The 20,060-nt window shown below is 44.1% G+C and overlaps 1 protein-coding gene across 1 annotated transcript in view; it reads right to left on the bottom strand.

The window, feature by feature from the left end:
• Positions 1-20,060, bottom strand: part of WDFY1 (WD repeat and FYVE domain containing 1) — a 50,600-nt gene that overhangs the window by 24,735 nt on the left and 5,805 nt on the right. The window contains exons 2-3 of the mRNA XM_047773635.1: positions 10,808-10,875; positions 5,411-5,484 (exon numbers count right to left, since the gene is read on the bottom strand). Of these exons, the coding sequence (XP_047629591.1) occupies positions 5,411-5,484; positions 10,808-10,875 (142 nt within the window). The remainder of the gene's footprint in view (positions 1-5,410; positions 5,485-10,807; positions 10,876-20,060) is intronic.

Genomic DNA, 20,060 nt, shown 5'->3' on the forward strand with positions numbered 1-20,060 from the left:
GTAGGCTGGCGGGCTACAGCTCCAATTAGACCCCAGCCTGGGAACCTCCATATGCTGCGGGTGCGGCCCTAGAAAAGGCAAAAATACAAAAAAAAAGAAAGAAAGAAAGAAAGAAAGAAAACAGTTACGGTTTTAAGAACAACAGAAACTGAACTTTCAAAAGGAAGTAAAATCCAAAATTGGCCAACACCAGCCTTGAGACTAGTTACATCAGAACAATATGAATTGCTTCTTTCATCAGCCCTGTCTGCAGGACACCATTTCTTTTGGGACCAGACAAATAAAGGAAGTGCTGCTGAGCAGCACAGCATTTTTGTCCAATTCTTACTTTACAAATGAGTGCTCTGCATTTCCTCTTCCTCTAACTGCAAAGGAGCCACTCTGTTAACTGTGCTCCCTTGTCTTCACTAAAATTCCCTCAAGATGATACATATAAAGCAAAACTACAAAGATTCATTAACAGCAGAGTTCTCAGCCCCAGTGAAAATAAGGCATTGGGTATCTGAAGCAATGCAAGGGGCAACATGTACACACACACACAAAGGTAAATTTAGAGATTGTGGATGGTTTTCTTTTTTTTATATACACTTGTATTTTCCAAAATTTTTAGAGACTATGTAATACTTTATAACTATGGAAAAAATTAAGGCGTTCCCACTGTGGTGCAACAGGATCGGTGGTGTCCATGGAGCACTGGGATGCAGATTCAATCCCAGGCCTGGCACAGTGGGTTAAGGACCCCTCACTGCTGCAGCTGCCTGCTCTGGAAACTCCCTATGCCCTGGGGTGGCCACAAAAAAATTAGAAGTATATACTTCTTAATGAAAAAGTTAGCCTTAGTATGACAGAAGTTCCCACTGTGGCTCACTACTAGTGGTTATGAACTCGTCTAGTATCCATGAGCATGAGGGTTTGATCCCTGGCCTCGCTCAGTGGTTAAGGATCCAGTATCGCCGTGACCTGTGGTGTAGGTCACAGACGCGGCTCAGATCTGGTATTGCTGTGGCTGTGGTGTAGGCCGGCAGCTGCAGTTCGGGTTCAACCCCTAGCCTGGGAACCTCCATATGCCACAAGCGCAGCCCTAAAAAGAAAGAAGAAAAAAAAAAAAAGCCTTAGCATGAAATTGAGAAGATAAAACTCTGAAGAAAAAGCATTAATTAAAATTTCTACTGATCAATGTTAAATTGATAAGTTCTTAAGGGTCTAGATAATGTGGACATCATGAATTATTGATTGGTCAGAATTAAAAGAGAAAACCTGCAAAGGAATTGCCAACTCCTTGTTCTCCATCTTGGTTTTACAAAGTACAAAAACGTATCAGCATTTTACATACATTAATCTCTGTTGGGGCAAAAAAATCAATAGATCAATACTAACTAATGACAAATTGAATTTACACTGCCCCTTTCCACTGAAGAGCTGTAAGAGTTTTAATACGCCCTCCTACAACCGCAGAGCGTACCCCTGTACCAGGAGCTACAAGAAGGGTCCCTGTGGAAACAGCTGTGTGACCACTGCCACCACTAGAGAGGCTATTTGAGGCTTGCACTCTTTGCTTCTTGTTATATTTGAGTATGCACATCACCATACTATTCCTAGAGAACCTTCCGAAGGAGAAAAACAAGACCACTGGCATTTATTACTACAGAATGTATTTACAGCAGCTCCAAGCTGGTGGGCACTGACTCCCCAACCCCAGAGCCCCCCAGCCCTCGACACCTGGCTACTGTTGAGTGAATTGCTTAAGCAGACAGCCTGTCCTTTCTCCTGGCTCTTTCCTTCTTGGCCCTTAAATACAGTCAGGGCTCCTTCTCCTTTAATTTAAAAAGCAAAAGCAACAAAACCCTCTCGGCAATACTACAACCTTCCTGGTCCCCTCCTCAGCCAAAATCTTCTCTACAGATCATCCCGCTCTCGAAACATTCATGCTCTCTAGCTCCTCACCCCGTCACTCATCAATCCTCCACACCCCAGGGCCCCATCCCCACAGCATGGAAAGGGCTCTCCCTGCAACACCAGCTGCTAACCGCCATCCCCAAGGTCATGTTCCAGCCCTGATCTCATCCTCTCTCTGCCCTCCCTGAAACTTACTGCCTCTCCGGCCTCTACGACCATACTGTCCTGGCTGGCCTTCCTCCAACTCTGCCTATTATTCTGTCTCCCCTGTGGGTTCCCAACCCCTGGACTGACATTCTCCAGTGACTGTGACCTTGGCCCCCCACTCTTCTCAACCTACCTGCTATCCCTAACTGACGCCAGCGACCAGCGTAGCCTCCACTGAGACTTAAATCAGAGGACTCCCAACCCCGGCCCACACCAAGCCCTTGAGATTCAGGCCCATGAACCCAAGTGTTAAAACTGAGCCCATCACGTTTTCCCTCAAGATCAGTATCTTTTCTGTCTCTGGAAGCAGCTAATCATTTGCCACCATCCAGGCTAGAAATCCGGAATCTGTCCTACACGTACTGCTCTCGATTAAACACCTCCGCCTAATCAAACATTGATTGTCTGTTACCCAGACAGTTCTTACAGCCATCATTTCATCTCCATCACCACCCCCGTGTTCACAGTCTCATACTGGGGTCCTCTTCCACTTCCCAAATGGCACCCCACTTTCAGCCTGGACTTCCCAAACCCACTTTCCACATATCAGGACTCTAAGCTAACAAGACAGACACCTGGCCCTTCCACAGCCCTGCCTGGTGCTCTTCACTGGCTCCCATCGTGCAGTGACTCCCTAATGCACTCGATCCGAAGCGTCACCAAGAGGACTTGCTAGAATACAGGTTCCCAGGCCCCTCCCCACTGGTTCTGAAGCTGGGGGTCTGGCATGGAGCCAGGGAATGCGTATTTTAATAAGTTCCCTAAATGATGCATAGGACTGACTATGCGAGTTTGGGAAGCTCAGCTTACAGGATGCAGTCTACACTCCTTAAACGCACTCAGGATCATTTCCCCTTCCTCCCTGGCAGGCTTCCCCATCAACCCCACTCCTAAGTCAGAGTCATTCAGGACTCAGGCCCGCGTCCTGTCTGCTCTCTCCTGGTGATAGCAGCTCTTCTTATGGCTTGAAAGATACCTTATGTGCAAATGACTCCCCAGCCCAGGCTCCCCCTGGGTTCCAGGCCTGCAAATCCAATGCCAACTCCACATGGCCACTGGGCATCTCGCTGTACATCGAAACTGTACAGGTGGCCCCCCGTGGTCCTCTTTCCCTCCACGGCCCTTCTCCCCACACACCCCCACGCCTTTCTCTTCTCAATAAATGATACCGCTGTCCATCAGTTACTCAAGCCAGAAAGCTCTCTGTCACCTGACTTGTTCTCTTCCTCCCTCCCCGCAGCCCATCCCTGACAGATGTATCTCGAGCCACCTGCTTCTATCCATCCTCACTGCCACCACCCTCTCCTGCCTGTACTGCCACGACACCTGATGTTCCTGCCTCCACTCTAATTGCCCCCCGTCCGCTGGGCAGCCAGAGGGATCTTTCACAAATACAAATTACATCACACCATCCCTCTGCTGAAAACTCTGTGAGAGTTCCCAGCAGTGTTTACAAAACTTAAAACTCCACCCAGACCTGCGAGGGCCTGCATGACCTGGCCTCAGCCCACATGCCCCATCGCACCTTGGGCCTGCCCCGTCACTCAGCACCATGCAGCCAAGAAGAACCACTCTCTGGTCCTCAGGCCCAGAGATCTGCCTGCCTCGAGCCTTCATGCATATCCTCACTTCTGGAAAACTTACTCTGGCCCTGCCTGGCTGTCTCTTGCCCAGCCTTCAGGCATTAGCTGAGTGTCACAGCCCTAGAGCAGCCCTCCTTCCAGAGGATCCTAACCAAGAGGGGGTGGGAGGTGGGGTGCACACCCCTGTGCGGGCCTGATCTCACTGCACCTGTTCATTTCTTCATAGCATCTACCACCACTTGTGATTTGATGTTTACCTGCGTATTACCTGTCCCTCCCACTAGGCCACAGAGCCCTGAGAACAGGGCCCTTGTCTACTCTGTTCCTAAATGATCACTCTGCACCACACCTAGAGCGGAACAGGACCTGAACGCAAGGCTCTCTAGGACCTGCTCCAGCCGCCTCTTCAGTCTCCAGTGTTTAATGCTGCAAAGCTGCTTCATTCTCCTTCCCTGCATACACTCTGACTTTAAAACTTGTTGGAGTTCCCGTCTTGGCGCAGCAGAAACGAATCTGACTAGGAACCATGAGGTTGCGGGTTTGATTCCTGGCCTCGTTTCAGTGGGTTAAGGATCCGGTGTTGCCCTGAGCTATGGTGTAGGTCACAGATGCGGCTTGGCTCTGGCGTTGCTGTGGCTCTGGCATAGGCCGGCAGCAACAGCTCCAGTTCCATCTCTAGCCTGGGAACCTCCATATGCCGCAGGTGCGGCCCTAAAAAGACAAAAAAAAAACAAACTTCTCTGTCTCTGCTCACACTGTCCTGTCTGAGGTCCTCTGCCTCCCCCTGAGACTCAGCACAGCAGCAGGCCAGCCGAGAGCTCCCGCCAGGTGCAGGCACCACGGCAAGTTCTCACGGCTCCCGTGTGCACTCACTATGGCTCTACTTACTATACCACTTTACACGTAATAGAACGTCACTAGCTAAATCTTGTTTATTGTTCCCACTGCCAGTTCCATAAAGCAGTACAACTCAAAGTGCGGTCTTCAGACCACCGGTCCTGGTGAAAGGAGGAGAGAAACAGAGAATGAGTGTTCAGAAACCTGTTTTTCACTTTCAACACAGTATGCCATCAACTACTTAGATATTCAATACTTGCTATTACAAAATAGCCTTTGTGTTAAGTGATTTTGCCCAACTGTAGGCTAATGTGAGTGTTCTGAACACGTTAAGATAGGCCAGGCTAAGCTATGACATTCAGAAGATTAGGTGATTCAAAATATATTTTAAACTTATGATAGGTTTATCAGGATATAACCCCATCATAATCCAAGATCTTAAATCTGGGAAGATCTACAGTTTACAATTAAGCACTAACTAAAAGCAATCCACTTTTAGGTCTAACTACCTTTTTTTTTTTTTTTTAGGGCTGCATTGCAGCATATGGAGGTCCCAGGGGTGGAATTGGAGCTGTTGCCACTGGCCTACTCCACAGCCACAAGCAACTCGAGATTCAAGCCAAGTCTGCAACCTACACCACAGCTCACGGTAACACCAGATCCTTAACCCACTGAGCAAGGCCAGGGATCAAACCCTCAACCTCATGGTTCCTAGTTGGATTCGCTTCTGCTGAGCCACGACGGGAACTCCTGGTCTAACCATCTTGATGAAACATTTTCTAATGCCAAACAATCAGGCATTTATTGTTAACTTTATTTAAACTGTCAACACGAAGGAACATGGGGAAGTCAGCACAATAAATGAATACATTCTGGAAGCTACCTACCATCACGGCTCCGTTATCCTGGCCCACAAATATCCGTCTGCTATCATGATGGTAAGCCATAGCAGAGCAAGGAGCTGCCAGAGAGACAAAGACCACATTACCAGCAAAGCTAAGCATGTTAATTCACTGTTCAAGGTACATTATTAAAAAGAGCTACACAACTTAGGTTAAAAAAAAGTGGGCAATTCTCTCTCACCTGAGACCCTCCACATTCTGCCTATGGAATGGGTATCTCTCTAAATAAACTTGCTTTCACTTTAAAAAAAAGAGAGAAAGGGCAAAAATGTTGTATAAAAAATGTCCTTAAAGTTCTTTCTGTTGCTTTAGTTTAAAATTTTAATCTCAATCATCTTCCAAGTTACTTTAACTTTGGGTGAAGTGAGCCAGCATGAAGTTTCAGCTGACTGAAACTTGTACCTGTTTCTGGAAAGGTCTGGGGACCCATGCTTCCAGTGGGTGATTTGCGACTCAAAGGTGGCAGGGCATCCTGCCCCTCCCCCACTTCCCCAGCACAGGTTAAACAGCAGCTGGCATCTGTGGCAAGAGGGGGTCCCGGCACCACAATTTCCACTCTATGGCATGTGAGCAAGCTGGGGAAACCACTTTGGGATTACTTGTCTCTTTTCCAACAGCCAAAAAAAATTCCGTTTTGCAGTGACACACACAACCCCAGTTTGTGGTAACTGGCGTTGCGAGAGTAGATGTGCTTCTCCATCCACAGCAGTACTGTGGACTGGAACAGCCCTGGACTCGTCTCAGATACATACCTCTTCCAGGTTCTCCCTATTCTTCCAGAAAGCATGGGTCAGAGAATGAGTTTCAGAAAGGGGAAACTCTAAATCATCTCCTTCTGCTAAGAATCAGAATTAAAGTGATTTATAAAGTGGAACATTTGGAAAAAGAAATGTTTGGGTTCACTTCAGCCTTAGGAATCTTAATTGACCATGGAAAGAAACGCACGCCAGGAAAAAAGCAAACGAACTTGAGTTTACTTTTCACATAAAGCTTCTCATAAAAAGGTAAAAGGAAAAAAAAAATCTTATAAATGAAGTTACCATTTGAAAATAGCTTAAAGTTCTCTGTCCACAATGGCTGATATTCTGTACCAAAGCAAGAAACTAAACTACAATACTGGATTGTACTCAAAGGCAGAAACATGATCCGAAGATTAAAGACTACTTCAGTTGCATTCAAAGGACTATCAACTTGAAATGCAGATTCCAAAATTGTCTATACAAGAAACAACTAGAATTGAATACAAGTTTGTATACTTTTATCTGCCATATTGATGTTTGAAACTACAAAAAAAAGATCATGTTTAAGAATTATAACCACAGGAGTTTCCTAGTGGCCTAGTGGTTAAGGATCCAGTGTTGTCACTGCTGTGGGGTGGGTTCACTCCCTGGCCTGGGAATTTCCACATGGGTGTGACCGGAAAAAAACAAAACAAAACAAAACAAAAAAACTATAACCATAAATATATATGTATCTTCATACAAAGTGCTCTTTAATAATCATGCATAAAATTATCTAACAAATCAAATCTCTAATGATTTTAAAGTTTCGCTGTCATCATTTTTAATTGCTTTTCTGTTGGTACTAAATCTTTATGCTTTAGCTTTAAGGTTCTTTCATTTCTTTTTATGCCCAACCCTACAACTAACTGTACATAAACATGTAACAGCTCTCTTCTGTGTAAAAATTACAACGTGCTGAGTAATTTTATAAGGCTAGAGAATTCTCACATTTAAAAAAGAAAAAAGGAGTTCCTGCTGTGGCACAGTGTGTTAAGAATCCTACTACATAGTGGTTGTACCAGCTTACATTCCCACCAACAGTGAAGGAAGGTTCCCTTTTCTCCACACGCCCCTCCAGCATTTGTTATTTGTGGACTTACTAATGATGGCCATTCTGACTGGAGTGAGGTCAATTATGATGGAACACGTAATGTGAGAAAAAGGAATGTGTACATGTATGTGTAACTGGGTCACCATGCTATACAGTAGAAAAAAATATATATATATATAAATAAATGATATTTAAAAAAAAAAAAAAAAGAATCCTACTGCAGCAGCTCAGGTCACTTCAGAGGCACAGATCTGATCCCCAGTCTGGCAGAGTGGGTTAATGTATCCAGTGTTGCCACAGCTGTGGCACAGGTCGCAGCGGCAGCTCAGATTCAATCCCTGGCCTGGAAACTTCATATGCCATGAATGTGACCTTAAACCGCAAACCCACCGCCCCCCAAAAAAAGAAGAAAGGAAAAAAAAAAGCTTCTGTAATTTATTTGGTTTGTATCTAAAAATGTTCTGGCTTTTTTCCTAGAAGGGAAGCTTCTAGTGAGATAAATAATATACTTTTTCTTTTAAACACAGGGTTTTATGGAACCTCTTTCATTTATGTATGCTTTATGGATGCTTTCACACTGCAATGGCAGAGGTGAGTCGTTGCCACAGAGACTATTCGGCCAACAAAGTCTAGTATCTTTGCAGAAAGAAGTTGGTAGGCCCCCCACCCCACCCGGCCCCGCAGCACTGTGGTGAGCGGGAGTCTGATGGGTATGAATTAGAATTTCAATCTCTGGCCTGTCTCCTTGTCTACTAAATGGTGAAAATATCACCTACCTTGTATAGCTCTTGTGCTGATTTCATGAAACAGTGCCCCCCCAAAACGCATGAGGCATATAGTAGATACAGAAACTGAGAGTTACTTTTCTTCAGCTAAAGCAGATTTGGAAAGTTATTTCTGTTATGTGAGGTAATGTTATAAATCATAGTTGGTCCATGCAGAGCAATATGCTAAGGTCTCTCTTATTGATCACCTCTGTTAGGCCATAGGAAATAGTTTAAATTGGTGGATGACCACTAAAATGTCTTCAGCCGGGCAAACTGCAGATAGTTTTTAAAACATGGCACTTTTCTTCTCATATTTCGAATTTACTTTTCAAATAAAAGTCGTCTTAAAACAGACACAGTTATTTCTCAAAATTAATTCATTCTGTTTTCTTCCGGCACTGTCCTTGTGGTTTTATCAGCAGACCGTGCTCCAGATGGAGGCAATAAAGAAGCATCTGGAATCAACAAGCTGCATTCGTGTAGCTACACGAGGGTGTCAGTCACCCACAGCAGAGATGCTGTGCCTGCTCTTTCCTGGTTTTACTGGTCTTTGCAACTGAAGCATTCTGGGAGCTACTTCCAGAGGGTCCTGTTAGGCCAAGATAGGAATGGCTGGCAAGAGAGAAAGCAAAGCCACGTGCCCAAGCCCTAAAAGCCATGGAAGCATGTGCACTGTTCCTGCTGGGTTCTGGTGCCCTGGGAGAGAAAACAATTACAAAGTGAACTAAACATTTGGGGGAATTGCAAGCCAAGGAGTCACTGAACTAAATACTGGACAAAAACCTATCTCCATTTCTCTCTATTCTGAAGAGCATGAACTCCAGGGTTGAGGACTCAAGGAGATTAAGCTGTGGCCAAAATATAAGTGTGGGGGATGGGAGAGGAGGGAGAAATAACCGCAGTAGCATTAATAGATCTGTCCATCCACAAAGACAGCAAAACATTCCCCAGCACTGGCAGCGGGTCCCCAGGCTGTTGCTATTCTGAGCTATCAGATCTATCAATGGCTCTTGGATGTAAGGAGCTACCTGCGTCAGAGAAGCCTGTTTCTGCCCCCCACTGGGTAAGGGGTAAGCTCCGAAGCCCAGGGCATCTCACCTACCTCTGCCCTGCTCTCCAAAAATCCCAAAGTAAATTTATCAAATGGGCTCTATAAGTGCATTTACTAAAATGCAGGTCACTTCACATTTTGCACAGAGTAACCAAGGTTACCCGTCCACAAATACCCGCAGACCCAGGATAGGAGATACGACTGCTTGGCACAATAAACCACGATTAGGGTTTCAGGTAGTCTTAACATACTACACATTATAAAGTTTTATGGTTCTTTTTGTAATAGTTATCTTTACACCAATATTCCAAAAGGTCTACTTCATTTTCACTGAATGGTTATCAAGACAGAAAAGGTGACCAGCCAGCCCAGGCTGTCTGTGGAAGGTAGATTAAATGAAAATCCTAATCATTCTTCGTGAGAGTCTTTACAGGAACTAAATCGTGCGTGTACTCTGGATTATATGGGCAAAGGAGAAAGTGCCAGCCAAGAAAGCAGGTGCTTAGAAGATGACCCAAGCTGATTATAGGGAATTTACTGAATAAGGCTGCTCTGTGTTTGTAACAAACCCCCCAGGCCCTGGAATGACTCTTCAGGAGGCTGTGAGCAGTGTCAGCAAGTGTCTAGAACTGGCAAGCACTCTTCTTTGGAGAACTTCATAACAGCCTTTAGTGACAAACCATCAAGCCTGCCCCAAAGCCTTCTGTCTTTTCCTAGGGGGTCCTCTGATTAATTGAAAACTTAACTAAGGAAAACCCCTCATTAAGGACCAAAACCACAAGGATGTCAGCAGCTATGGATGCCTTCCCTGTGGCTACTGGGGAGCAGACAGGACTCAAGCCCAGCTTGGCTCTGGCTGGTATCTGGGCACTTTTTTTCCAGCAAAGATGAAGACCAGTGGAAACAAAGGATGCAAGGCTGCTTAGGTTTGCAGGACACGCGGAGTGTAAATGCAACGTGATGTCACTACCTCTCGGGGCTGTTCTAAAATCTCCATGCAAAAGCTTTATCTTCTGAATTCATTTTTAAAACATATTTGACTACTGAGAAAATTCTCCATTTAGAGAATTTGTGCTGTGCCTTGGGCCAAATCTCTCAACAGTACTATGAAAAATGAGGCAAAAGGCTTGTTATAAAGGAGAAGAGTTTTCAGAGCCCTGTTTTAGTGTCAGTATCAGCTATTACTATGTACAGAGTTACTACTAATGTAAATTGGCAAAATTAAGACAAAGAAAAATGAGGAGAGGGTGCCTTTTTCTTTTTTTTTTTCCAAGTTTTGCTCAAGTTGGCTTCAGTTAAGCCAAGAGACCCAGCTTCCTTTGAGAGAGAAAGGGAATTTTCCTGAGGTTTAACACAGCCCGTCGGATGTATGAGGCAACTAAGAAGCTCATTTTGAAATCCAGTAGCACTTTCGAACCGGCATTTCGAAACTGAATTTTTCAAAGACATCAGAGACATCTTCCTCGGGGGCAACAGTTCAGCAACTGGAATTTCCATTGTGGCTCAGCGGTAACAAACCCAACTAGTATCCATGAGGATGGGGGTTTGATCCCTGGCCTGGCTCAGTGGATCGGGGATCCAGCATTGCCTTGGCTTTGGTGTAGACCAGCAGCTATGGCTCCAATTCGACCCCTAGTCTGGGAACTTCCATACACCACCAAAGTTAAAGATAAAACAACAACAACAAGTTAAAAAGATACAACGACAACAAAAAGCAGTTCAGCTACTCACAAGCCATCGTGTGGTAAATGCTGGGCCAGTACTGACCGCTGTCTCTTTTCAGCCATACTCGGATAGTTCTGCGGAGAAAAAGAAAAAAAAAAAAGAGTAGTCTTTCGTAATTTTGTCTTCTTTTCTGCTTCAGGCAAACCTTTTTATTTTCAATAGTATTTTCCAATTGATTTTATAATGTTAATTGAATGGACAAATTAGACATATACACATGCAGTACGTGGCATATTATATTAGTATACGTGTATACATAGATACAAACACATATTATATATGGTTACCTACAATGTGACCACATATGGTAAGCTATGCAATAACTAGGAGTCAGGATTCCAAGTAATTTTAATAACATGGAAAATGCTCATTATATAACGACATACAAAGCAAACTGAGAACCATTAACTGCTTGTCCTGATGAAAACAAACTGCAAACTTGGTCACTTGGCTGTCTCGGCCAAATGAGGAGCGTCGTGGACACAAACGGCAAGAAAATGCTTCTGGGCAACTGGGCGAGGTGTGCCCACAGGGCAGGGCCCACACCACTGCTCGTCCACCGACGGTTCCCGCTCATCCCAGCCAAGAGGAAAGCCTCCCCCACCAGCCTCCGGGCCTCACCTTTCATCAGGACACACACAGGAACATGAGGAAATCCTGTACATACGCAGGAAAATGACACAGGACCAAAATAGCCAAGGTTTAAAACTGTGGCTTATCACCTCAGAAGACCAGTAAGGAATATCTCTCTTCCAGTCACAGAAGCTCGTGGAAGCTCTGGGCTGGCTCTTCAGAGCAGGACACCGCTGCCTTTCCCGGCACAGCCGGGCTCTGCCTTCCCAATGACTCCTAACTCTCTCACTGTCCCTTACTGTCAGCTCTGTCACAATCACTCTTGTATTTCCAACAGCTACATAGATTCTGACACACGGCCAGCACTGAATTAATGTTTATAACTTTGAACTAAAGTACACTAAGACTTGGGATTTCCTGTGGGATGCAGTGGGTTAAGAATCTGACTGTAGGAGTTTCCCTTGTGGCTCAGCAGTAACAAACCTGACTAGTATCCATGAAGACACAGGTTCGATCCCTGGCCCCGCTCAGGGGGTTAAGGATCTGACATTGCTGTGAGCTGTGGTATAGGTCACAAATGTGGCTTGGATCTGGCATTGCTGTGGCTGTGGTGTAGGTGGCAGCTGCAGCTCCAATTTGACCCTTAGCCTGCAAACTTCCATATGCTGCAGGTGCTGCCCTAAAAAGCAAAAAAAAAAAAAAAAAAAGAAAAGAACCTGACTTTAGGGGTTCGGGTATCTGGGAAGGTACGGGTTCAATCTCCAGCCCAGCACAGTAGCTTAAAGGATCCGTGTTGCCACAGCTGTGGTTAGGCCTATAGCTGCAGCTCAGATTCAAGCCCTGGCCTGGGAACTTCCATATGTTGCAGGGTGTACCCATTTAAAAAAAAGAAAAATTACATTAAGGCTAAATGTTGACACTCTGTGTTTCCGTTTTGTTTGAAGTTCAAAACAAGTAAGACTGGTCTGTGAGGATAAAAATCAGAAGAGCGGTTGCTTCTGGGGGTGAGAGCAGAATGCAAAGGGATATGAGGGAGTTTTCTAGGGTCATGGCAAGGCTCTGGGGAGTTGATGCTGTGGGTGTATGCATTTTTCAGAACTTGCCCAGCTGGACTTAAGATCGTACAGATTACTATAAATGATTAAACTGTAATTTAAAAAAATAAAGACTAGAAGTTCCCGTTGTGGTGCAGTGGAAAGGAATCCGAATAGTAACCGTGAGGCTGTGGGTTCAATCCCTGGCCTCTCTCAGCAGGTTAAGGATCCGGCATTGCCATGAATTGCAACGTAGGCTGGCCGCTGTAGCTCTAATTCGACCCCTAGCCTGGGAACCTCCATATGCTGTAGGTGCGGCCCTAAAAAGCAAAAAAATAAAAAAAAAAAAAAATAAAGACCAAATATTGTTCATCCAAGTAAGATAACACAGCAGCACAGCAGGCATAATGCCATTTTACATGTGAACTGGATACAAGCCTTAGTGTGGCAACAGCCATTTGTACAACATGCCCTGTCATCCGGCCACTGCTTACTGGTCACAACGGAACCTTTTCCAAGTTGAATCACTCAGAATTTTTCCCTTCATCCCACCCTGGCTCACAGCTGGCCAGACCAGAAATGGGGTCAGTCAGTTCCTTCCCTGGGAAATGGAAACTGAGAGACAGAAACAGATCAGGGTGCCTCCAGGAGTTGAAACGACTCTTTCTGGTCTCGTGTTTCACAGTTTGGATGAGAGAATTCCATACGTCAAAAAAAGGGGGAAGAACGAAGCTGACGCGTGGAGCAAAGCAGGAAGGAGCTGGAGAGCGTCCCTCCTGGTCCACCCCGGGCATGGTGACCACCAGCCACATCTCCCAAGGAGCCATGCATTTCACTACTCCTGTGCTTAGAGCCCACCAGTGTCTCAAATCAGGGACTTCCAATTCCCAGACCCAGACCCTCCATCCCAGCAAGCTGTCATGCCGAGCTCGGGTCAGGTCCTAAGTCTTCCTCCCTCACCAGGAGTTTCTCTCCCCAGACAGGAGTTCACCTGGGCAGCCGACCACAGGATGGGTACCATTTCAGCATGACCTCCCTCACCTAAAATGATCAACAAAAGCTTATAACGATGACCCTTAGGCTTGAGCTACTAACACACGATTACATTTTGTTGATTATATTTGCTGTGACTCAATACATAGTATTTAAGGATACATGTTCATTACTTATGTTCAACATAGGTGACCAAACAGAATGAGTTACACTAAGTTACCAGCCAACTCTCCTCAAAGCGTTCAATCTGCTCAAGGATTTTATTCCACCTGCAAAGACAGGACAGCAAAGGCCAAGGCCCTCGATGAGGGCATCAGGCACTGCCATCATTTACACAAAGGTCTCAAAAGGATTAAACCTGCTAGTAACCTACCTGTCCAGTTTTTTTTTTAAGGGTCTAAAGACCAGAATGTTGACATATTCTAAAACCCTCCAGACAGTATTAACTCCTAACACTCTAGCGCTCTCAAGAAAATATGTATTAAATAGTCATTATGATTTCTACTAAGTGACACAGAAATTTGTTTTGTGTTGAATTCAGAAAATGTCTCACTGTTCTAAAAAATAATTGTAAAAACTGGCTTAAGTTGGGCTGTTTAAAAAAATAAATAAATAAACAAATTCTGGAGTTCCCACTGTGGCGCAATGGAATCGGTGGCATCTGGGCAACACTGGGACTCAGGTTCAATCCCCCCCTCTGCACAGCAGATTGGGGATCCTCATTGGCGTTACTGAGACTGATACTTAGGTCACAACTGTGGCTCAGACCTGATCCCTGGCCCAGGAATTCCATATGCCACAGGAAAGAAAAGGAAAAAAAAAAAAAGGAAAAAAGAAATAAAAAAATCAATAAATTCCACAGACTAAAAGAATTCACGATTCAGTAAACGGGAAGCAAAAATCTACTACTCCCAATAATACATAATAGTAACAGGAGCAAACTATTACAAACTCTAGGTTGATATTAATAAGCCACGTAATCACCAAAATGTCAAGATCAGATGGTTTTTACAAAAACCACAATAATGTCTAAACCACTCTCTGCACTGAGATAAAATAGCTTAACTATTCCTTCACTGTTTTGACAACTTGACACCCACTCACCTAAACTCATTTTATGTTCTGCTTGCTGCTTATTCTGCTCGTTTTTCTAGCAGAAGGATTTTCTTTGATATTCCAAAACCATGTCAATCTAAAAAAAAAGTCTTTCCTTAAAACCAAAACCTTAGAAACACGTGCATCTTTGCCAAGCTCTATTTTTAAGTCATTTTTAAAACAGAAGTCTGCTATTTTTCCAAAAGGTACTTGGAAAGGAAATGTGTCATTTCTTTCAGAGCCTACGTAAGTGTCTCTCAAACTTCCCCATGCTACTGCTGTCCCTGTGGAGGGCTCCACGACCCACCGGTCTCCTTTGCCCTCCTACTTGGAGAGGCACCGACTCACATACGGCTGTGGTGTTCTCCTCAGGCAGACGGGAGGCAGGATCTCTCCGTAAGACTGTCAAGTGATACACATGCCACCCCACTGTGTGCACACCGCTACCATCACCTCATACTCATCTCGCTGTTCAGCACAGTGGAGAGTCCACTATATTCAACATAAATGGATTGTATTTTTTTTTACTTTAAATATTTTGGTCTGAAATGTGTTTAAAATGTATTGCCAGGCTGGACAAAGCCAAGGAAAAACTGAAAACAATAATAATGTGCCATTTCTAGGGTTCTCATGATGTTGTGGCAGCACTATACATTTGAACTAATTCTTTGGCAAGAATTTTGTTCCATATAGTGAGAAACACATTTCCTGCCCAATAATAATAATTACAACCACCAGCACTACCATAAATTGACTTAGGAATTCCAGGCTTGGCAACTGATTTTGAAGAAATATTTTAATAGAAGGAAATCAAAGAACTCTATGTTTTTAAAAGTTCATGTCAGCATTATTCAAAGGAGTAATATGAAATAATAAAAAGGGTTAACAACATATTGGAGTTCCTGGTGGCTCAGTGGGTGAAGGATCAGTGACGTCATCACTACGGCTTGGGTTCAGTCCCTGGCCTGGGAACTTCCACATGCCTTGGGCACAGCCAAAAAAAAAAAAAAAAGGTTAAAGACATATTAATTAAATAGTTTATACTGCCATTAAAGTTAGTTATGAAGACTATGGAGCCATGAAAAAACTGTTTATGATATGCTGGTTTTTTCAAAGGATAATGTACAATGATAGAACTAAATTCCACAACTACGTTGAGCTGGGCTGGGCTGGGCAGGCGGGAAAGCTGATTAGGGGCAGGAAGGAGAGATGGCTACAACGTGCAAGGCCAACAGGCTCCTGGCGGGGGTCTCCAGAGAAAAGATGTGAAGTGGCCGAGAAGCAAGAGACCAGCAGGGCCAACAACCATTAAACACCTCGCAGCACACAGCAATAGCTAACCGTTCCTAGCTATCTGTTCCAAAGAGTGTAACTTTAAGAATATTCAGGGAGTTCCCGTCGTGGCGCAGTGGTTAACGAATCCGACTAGGAACCATGAGGTTGCGGGTTCGGTCCCTGGCCTAGCTCAGTGGGTTGAGGATCCGGCATTGCCGTGAGCTGTGGTGTAGGTTGCAGACGCGGCTCGGATCCCGCCTTGCTGTGGCTCTGGCGTAGGCCGGTGGCTACAGCTCCGATTAGACCCCTAGCCTGGGAACCTCCATATGCCGCGGGAGCGGCCCAAGAAATAGCAACAACAACAACAACAAAAGACAAAAAAGACAAAAAAAAAAAAAAGAATATTCAGGAACCTGGCCCTTACCGAGTGCCAAGAATTTCAAAGTACTTCATAAACAAATAAGTCTACTTTAACTACATTCTGGGATCCTCACTTTGCTCGGATTCTAATTCGATTCCCAAGAAACTAAAGAAGTTATTATTGTAAAAGCATAAACAAAGTCATTACTCTTTACTGAACACTGATCAATATTCTCCATCCTGTCTCTCAAGAATGGTAATTCGGTATGTTCCTTTACCTTACTACAGTAGATCCATAAAAAGCAGACTAAAAACCATGGGTCTGATGAAGTAAGAAGTATTTATTCCAGGGAGATTAATCTGTGATCTGTTCAAAGACAGGCCGAATGATCAGAATAAAGAGGCTCCTTTTAGTTCTTCTGGTCCTTTTTGTTTTATCCCCTCAAAGAACTGACTAAAAGCAACTTAATAATGCACTTTAGGAAATCGCCAAGTCTACAAAGGCTCGCCCACAGTACAGTAGAGCAGAGCATGATCCTTTTTTTCTGAAAAGCACTGGCTCTTAAACCAGGAGGCAGCTCGCGTAAGTCATGATTAACACCGTTTTCAAACCTATCAACCCTCGAGAACATACGTTTGGATTCAATACATATATTTTTTTCTTTTTTTAGGGTTGTACCTTCGGCATGTGTACGTTCCCAGGCTAAGAGTCAAACCAGGGCTGGAGCTGCCGGCCTACACCACAGTCACAGCAATGCCAGATCCTTAACCCACTGAGCAAGGCCAGGGATCAAACCTGCATCCTCAAGGATACTAGTCAGGTTTGTAGCCTCATGTGCCACAACGGGAAGTCTGGGTTTCAATACATGTCATTTTCCAGTATGATTACCTTGAAAATCATGTCCACACTTTGATAAATAGATTCAAATAGTACACAAGTGTTTCTATAAAATCGCAAGGCCAAGTTCTACCTCACCTGACATACCAGCATTTCTGAAACCAGATCATTTAAAAAAATTTCTCAAAAAAACCCCTCATCATCCCAAATAGCTACATTAAGCAACTTAACCATTTTTAAATTGTAAACTGATATACAGGGATTATTAGTCGATTTCAAAGACTATAGATAGAGTATATCACATGGTACAAATTATACCCCAGGCATGATTTCTTTTAAACTCTAGGCAAATAGTAAGGCTGAGGAAATCTGATTTTCCAGTCACTCTTAGGATTCCTGATGCTATTTCATATCGTGGTAAGTCACCAAACGTTTCTGTTAACCTACCACAAAGGATATTTTTTCCTAGTCTGACAGTACCTCCTTGGTTACAGACAAAAAATGTATAATTCTGGTAGCTGGGGTAGTTTCGATAACATTAAGATATTAGCCTAAAAGGAACAGGAAAGGATATGGCACAATCTGCTTTTATCAAATAAATAACAGTTTCCTTCCAGGCATGGCTCCTGAACTCTGCCCTTTTCATTACTGCTGCAGAAAGCAGCCCTTCTCCTTTGATAACAAAGGGAGGAAACACTAGGTTTATATTGAATTGATTATCTAAACTGAAAGGCAGCGAAACCAGCCTCTTGCTATGAGGAGAGTTAGACTGGTCTAGAAAAACAAAAATATCCATCTCCTTCTACAGTCTAGGGAAGGAGACCTGGACACCATTCATGATGAGGGTGACTCTCAGACTTCTAACTTCGTCACAGGCAGGTTTTTATCCTGCATGGAAGGCCACTTGTGTGGTACCTGCACCAGCCCTAACTGAATAATGCTGCGCCAGAAGCCAGATGGCTGGTCTTCTACCTGCAGGTATTTTCTATTTCTTTTATGGCCACACCCACAGCATATGGAAGTTCCTGGGCCAGGGACTGAACCCAAGCTGCAGCTGTGACCTACACCTCAGCTGCGGCAATACCGGATCCTTTAACTCAGTGCACCGGGCCAGGGTTGAACCCGCACCTCTGTAGTGACCAGAGCCGTTGCAGTTGGATTCTTAACCCACTACACCACAATGGGACTCCCAGGTATGTTTTTTTCCCTTGAGGAAACATTCCTGCTATTATCTTTTCACTAGCAGCATCAAAATTATTTTTTGTGACCTCTGTGCCACCAAGGAGGGTAAAAGCCATCACAACCTCTGAGGAGCAGGAGCAATCTAGCCAAGATGGAGTCCATCAATGTATGGCCCATGCAACACTGATTCTTGAACTAAAAAAAAAAAAAGTTTCAAACTCCGTTTATAGTTTAGAAGTCTTAAAACCCAAGGTTAAACAAACCCCAAAGAAGCACAGCTGGAGGCAGTGAGGAAAGTAGCCTGTTTTTCAATTCCGGTCCATGCTTCTTTATTCTTACTAAGTTTGTTTATTGATTCGCTCTAACAACTGAGGGACCAGTGACACCTGCTTTCCTCCTGGGAGTCTGGGATTTTGGAGCCCTAGAGGCAGAGGCTGCCTTCATGAGGGCCCCCAGTGAAAGCCTTGGGCACGGAGTCGAACCAGCCTGCTGGCAGACAGTACTTGACACACGTGGTGTAACTCACTGTAGGAGGAAGAAGCACCTCCTGAGCGACTCCACGGGGCCAGGACTCTAGGAAGCTCACACTGGGTTTCCTCCAGACCTCACCTGTCGGTTTCATTCTGTGTCCTCTCACTGGAATACATCACAGCCGTGAGGGTGACCCTAGAGTGGCAGCCCTCCTAGTGAACCAAGGAACCTGGCCGTGGTCTAACAGAGCAAGGATTTTTAATAAGGGGAAACTTATCACTGACTTGATTTGTAAGTGCTCAAATATGGCAATGATGAAAAGGCATGACCTGAAGATAGTTACAAGAACTTCCGTTTTTAAGTGACCCCTACAATGGTACTGTCCTATTGCGGCAGGAAAAATTTCATTCCATTTAGACGCACACACACATAAACACACACACAGAGAAACAGAGACAGCTTTAGCTTTTGATGAGATTAAAGCAATTAAATGGAAAATAGATGGGAATGAAAATAATTATAGCCAAGACCATACGGAACGTTTTTCCTGAGCCGGGCAGTCTTCAAAGCACTTTGCATCTGAATTTGTCTCATTCTCACAAAACCTTATGAGGTAGGTGCTGTTATTGTTTTCATTTTACAGATGAGAAAACTAGGATACAGAAGAGAATAAGAAATCTGCCCTGACATCACAGGGCTGCATTCAAACTCAGGCATCAGGGATCCAGAATCTATTCTTAACCAAGCTATAAAAAATGAAATTCTCTTGTGGTACAGAGGGTTAAGGATCCTGCATTGCCTCTGCAAGGGCTTGGGTCGCGGCTGCAGTGCAGGTTTGATCCCTGGCCCCCAGAGAACTTGCACATGTTGGCATCACACAGCCAAAAAACCCAAACTAAAACAAAAAACTATGCTATAAAAAAAAAATGATCCTAAGAGTGAAAAACTACTCTTTAAGGAGAGAGGAATAAATGCCTTCCCACCCTGGCTTCCTGCCTTCTCACTTCTTCACTTTATTTTATAACACACTGTAACAAAGAGTCTATTTTTAGGCACTGCATGACAACAAAGGCAAAGCAGTCAACATTCTGGTTTTCTATATATACAAGAAACTTCCAGCTAGGCCAGGTCTCCACCTAAGCATAACACTTAAAAATCAAGTTGTTTATGTAAGATTGTTTCCATGTGAACAGTTAACAAACACACTTTTCCTTCATACCATCTTAATATGCTTAGAAATGTCTAAAAGGAAACAAATATGTTAAAGTAAGTAGTTTGTATGACCCCCCCCCAAAAAAAGCAAAGCTACCAAAAATATTTTACAAGTCAGTTGTCTATAATCTTTCTTGTTTACCAGCTTAATTGCAACATCCTGCATATCTTAAAAACACAGGAGATGTCTTTACTAACTTAGGCCAGAAATCAATGATTTTCTGCA

This window comes from Phacochoerus africanus, chromosome 3, assembly GCF_016906955.1.
Source record: "Phacochoerus africanus isolate WHEZ1 chromosome 3, ROS_Pafr_v1, whole genome shotgun sequence".
NCBI classification, from domain to species: Eukaryota; Metazoa; Chordata; class Mammalia; order Artiodactyla; family Suidae; genus Phacochoerus; species Phacochoerus africanus.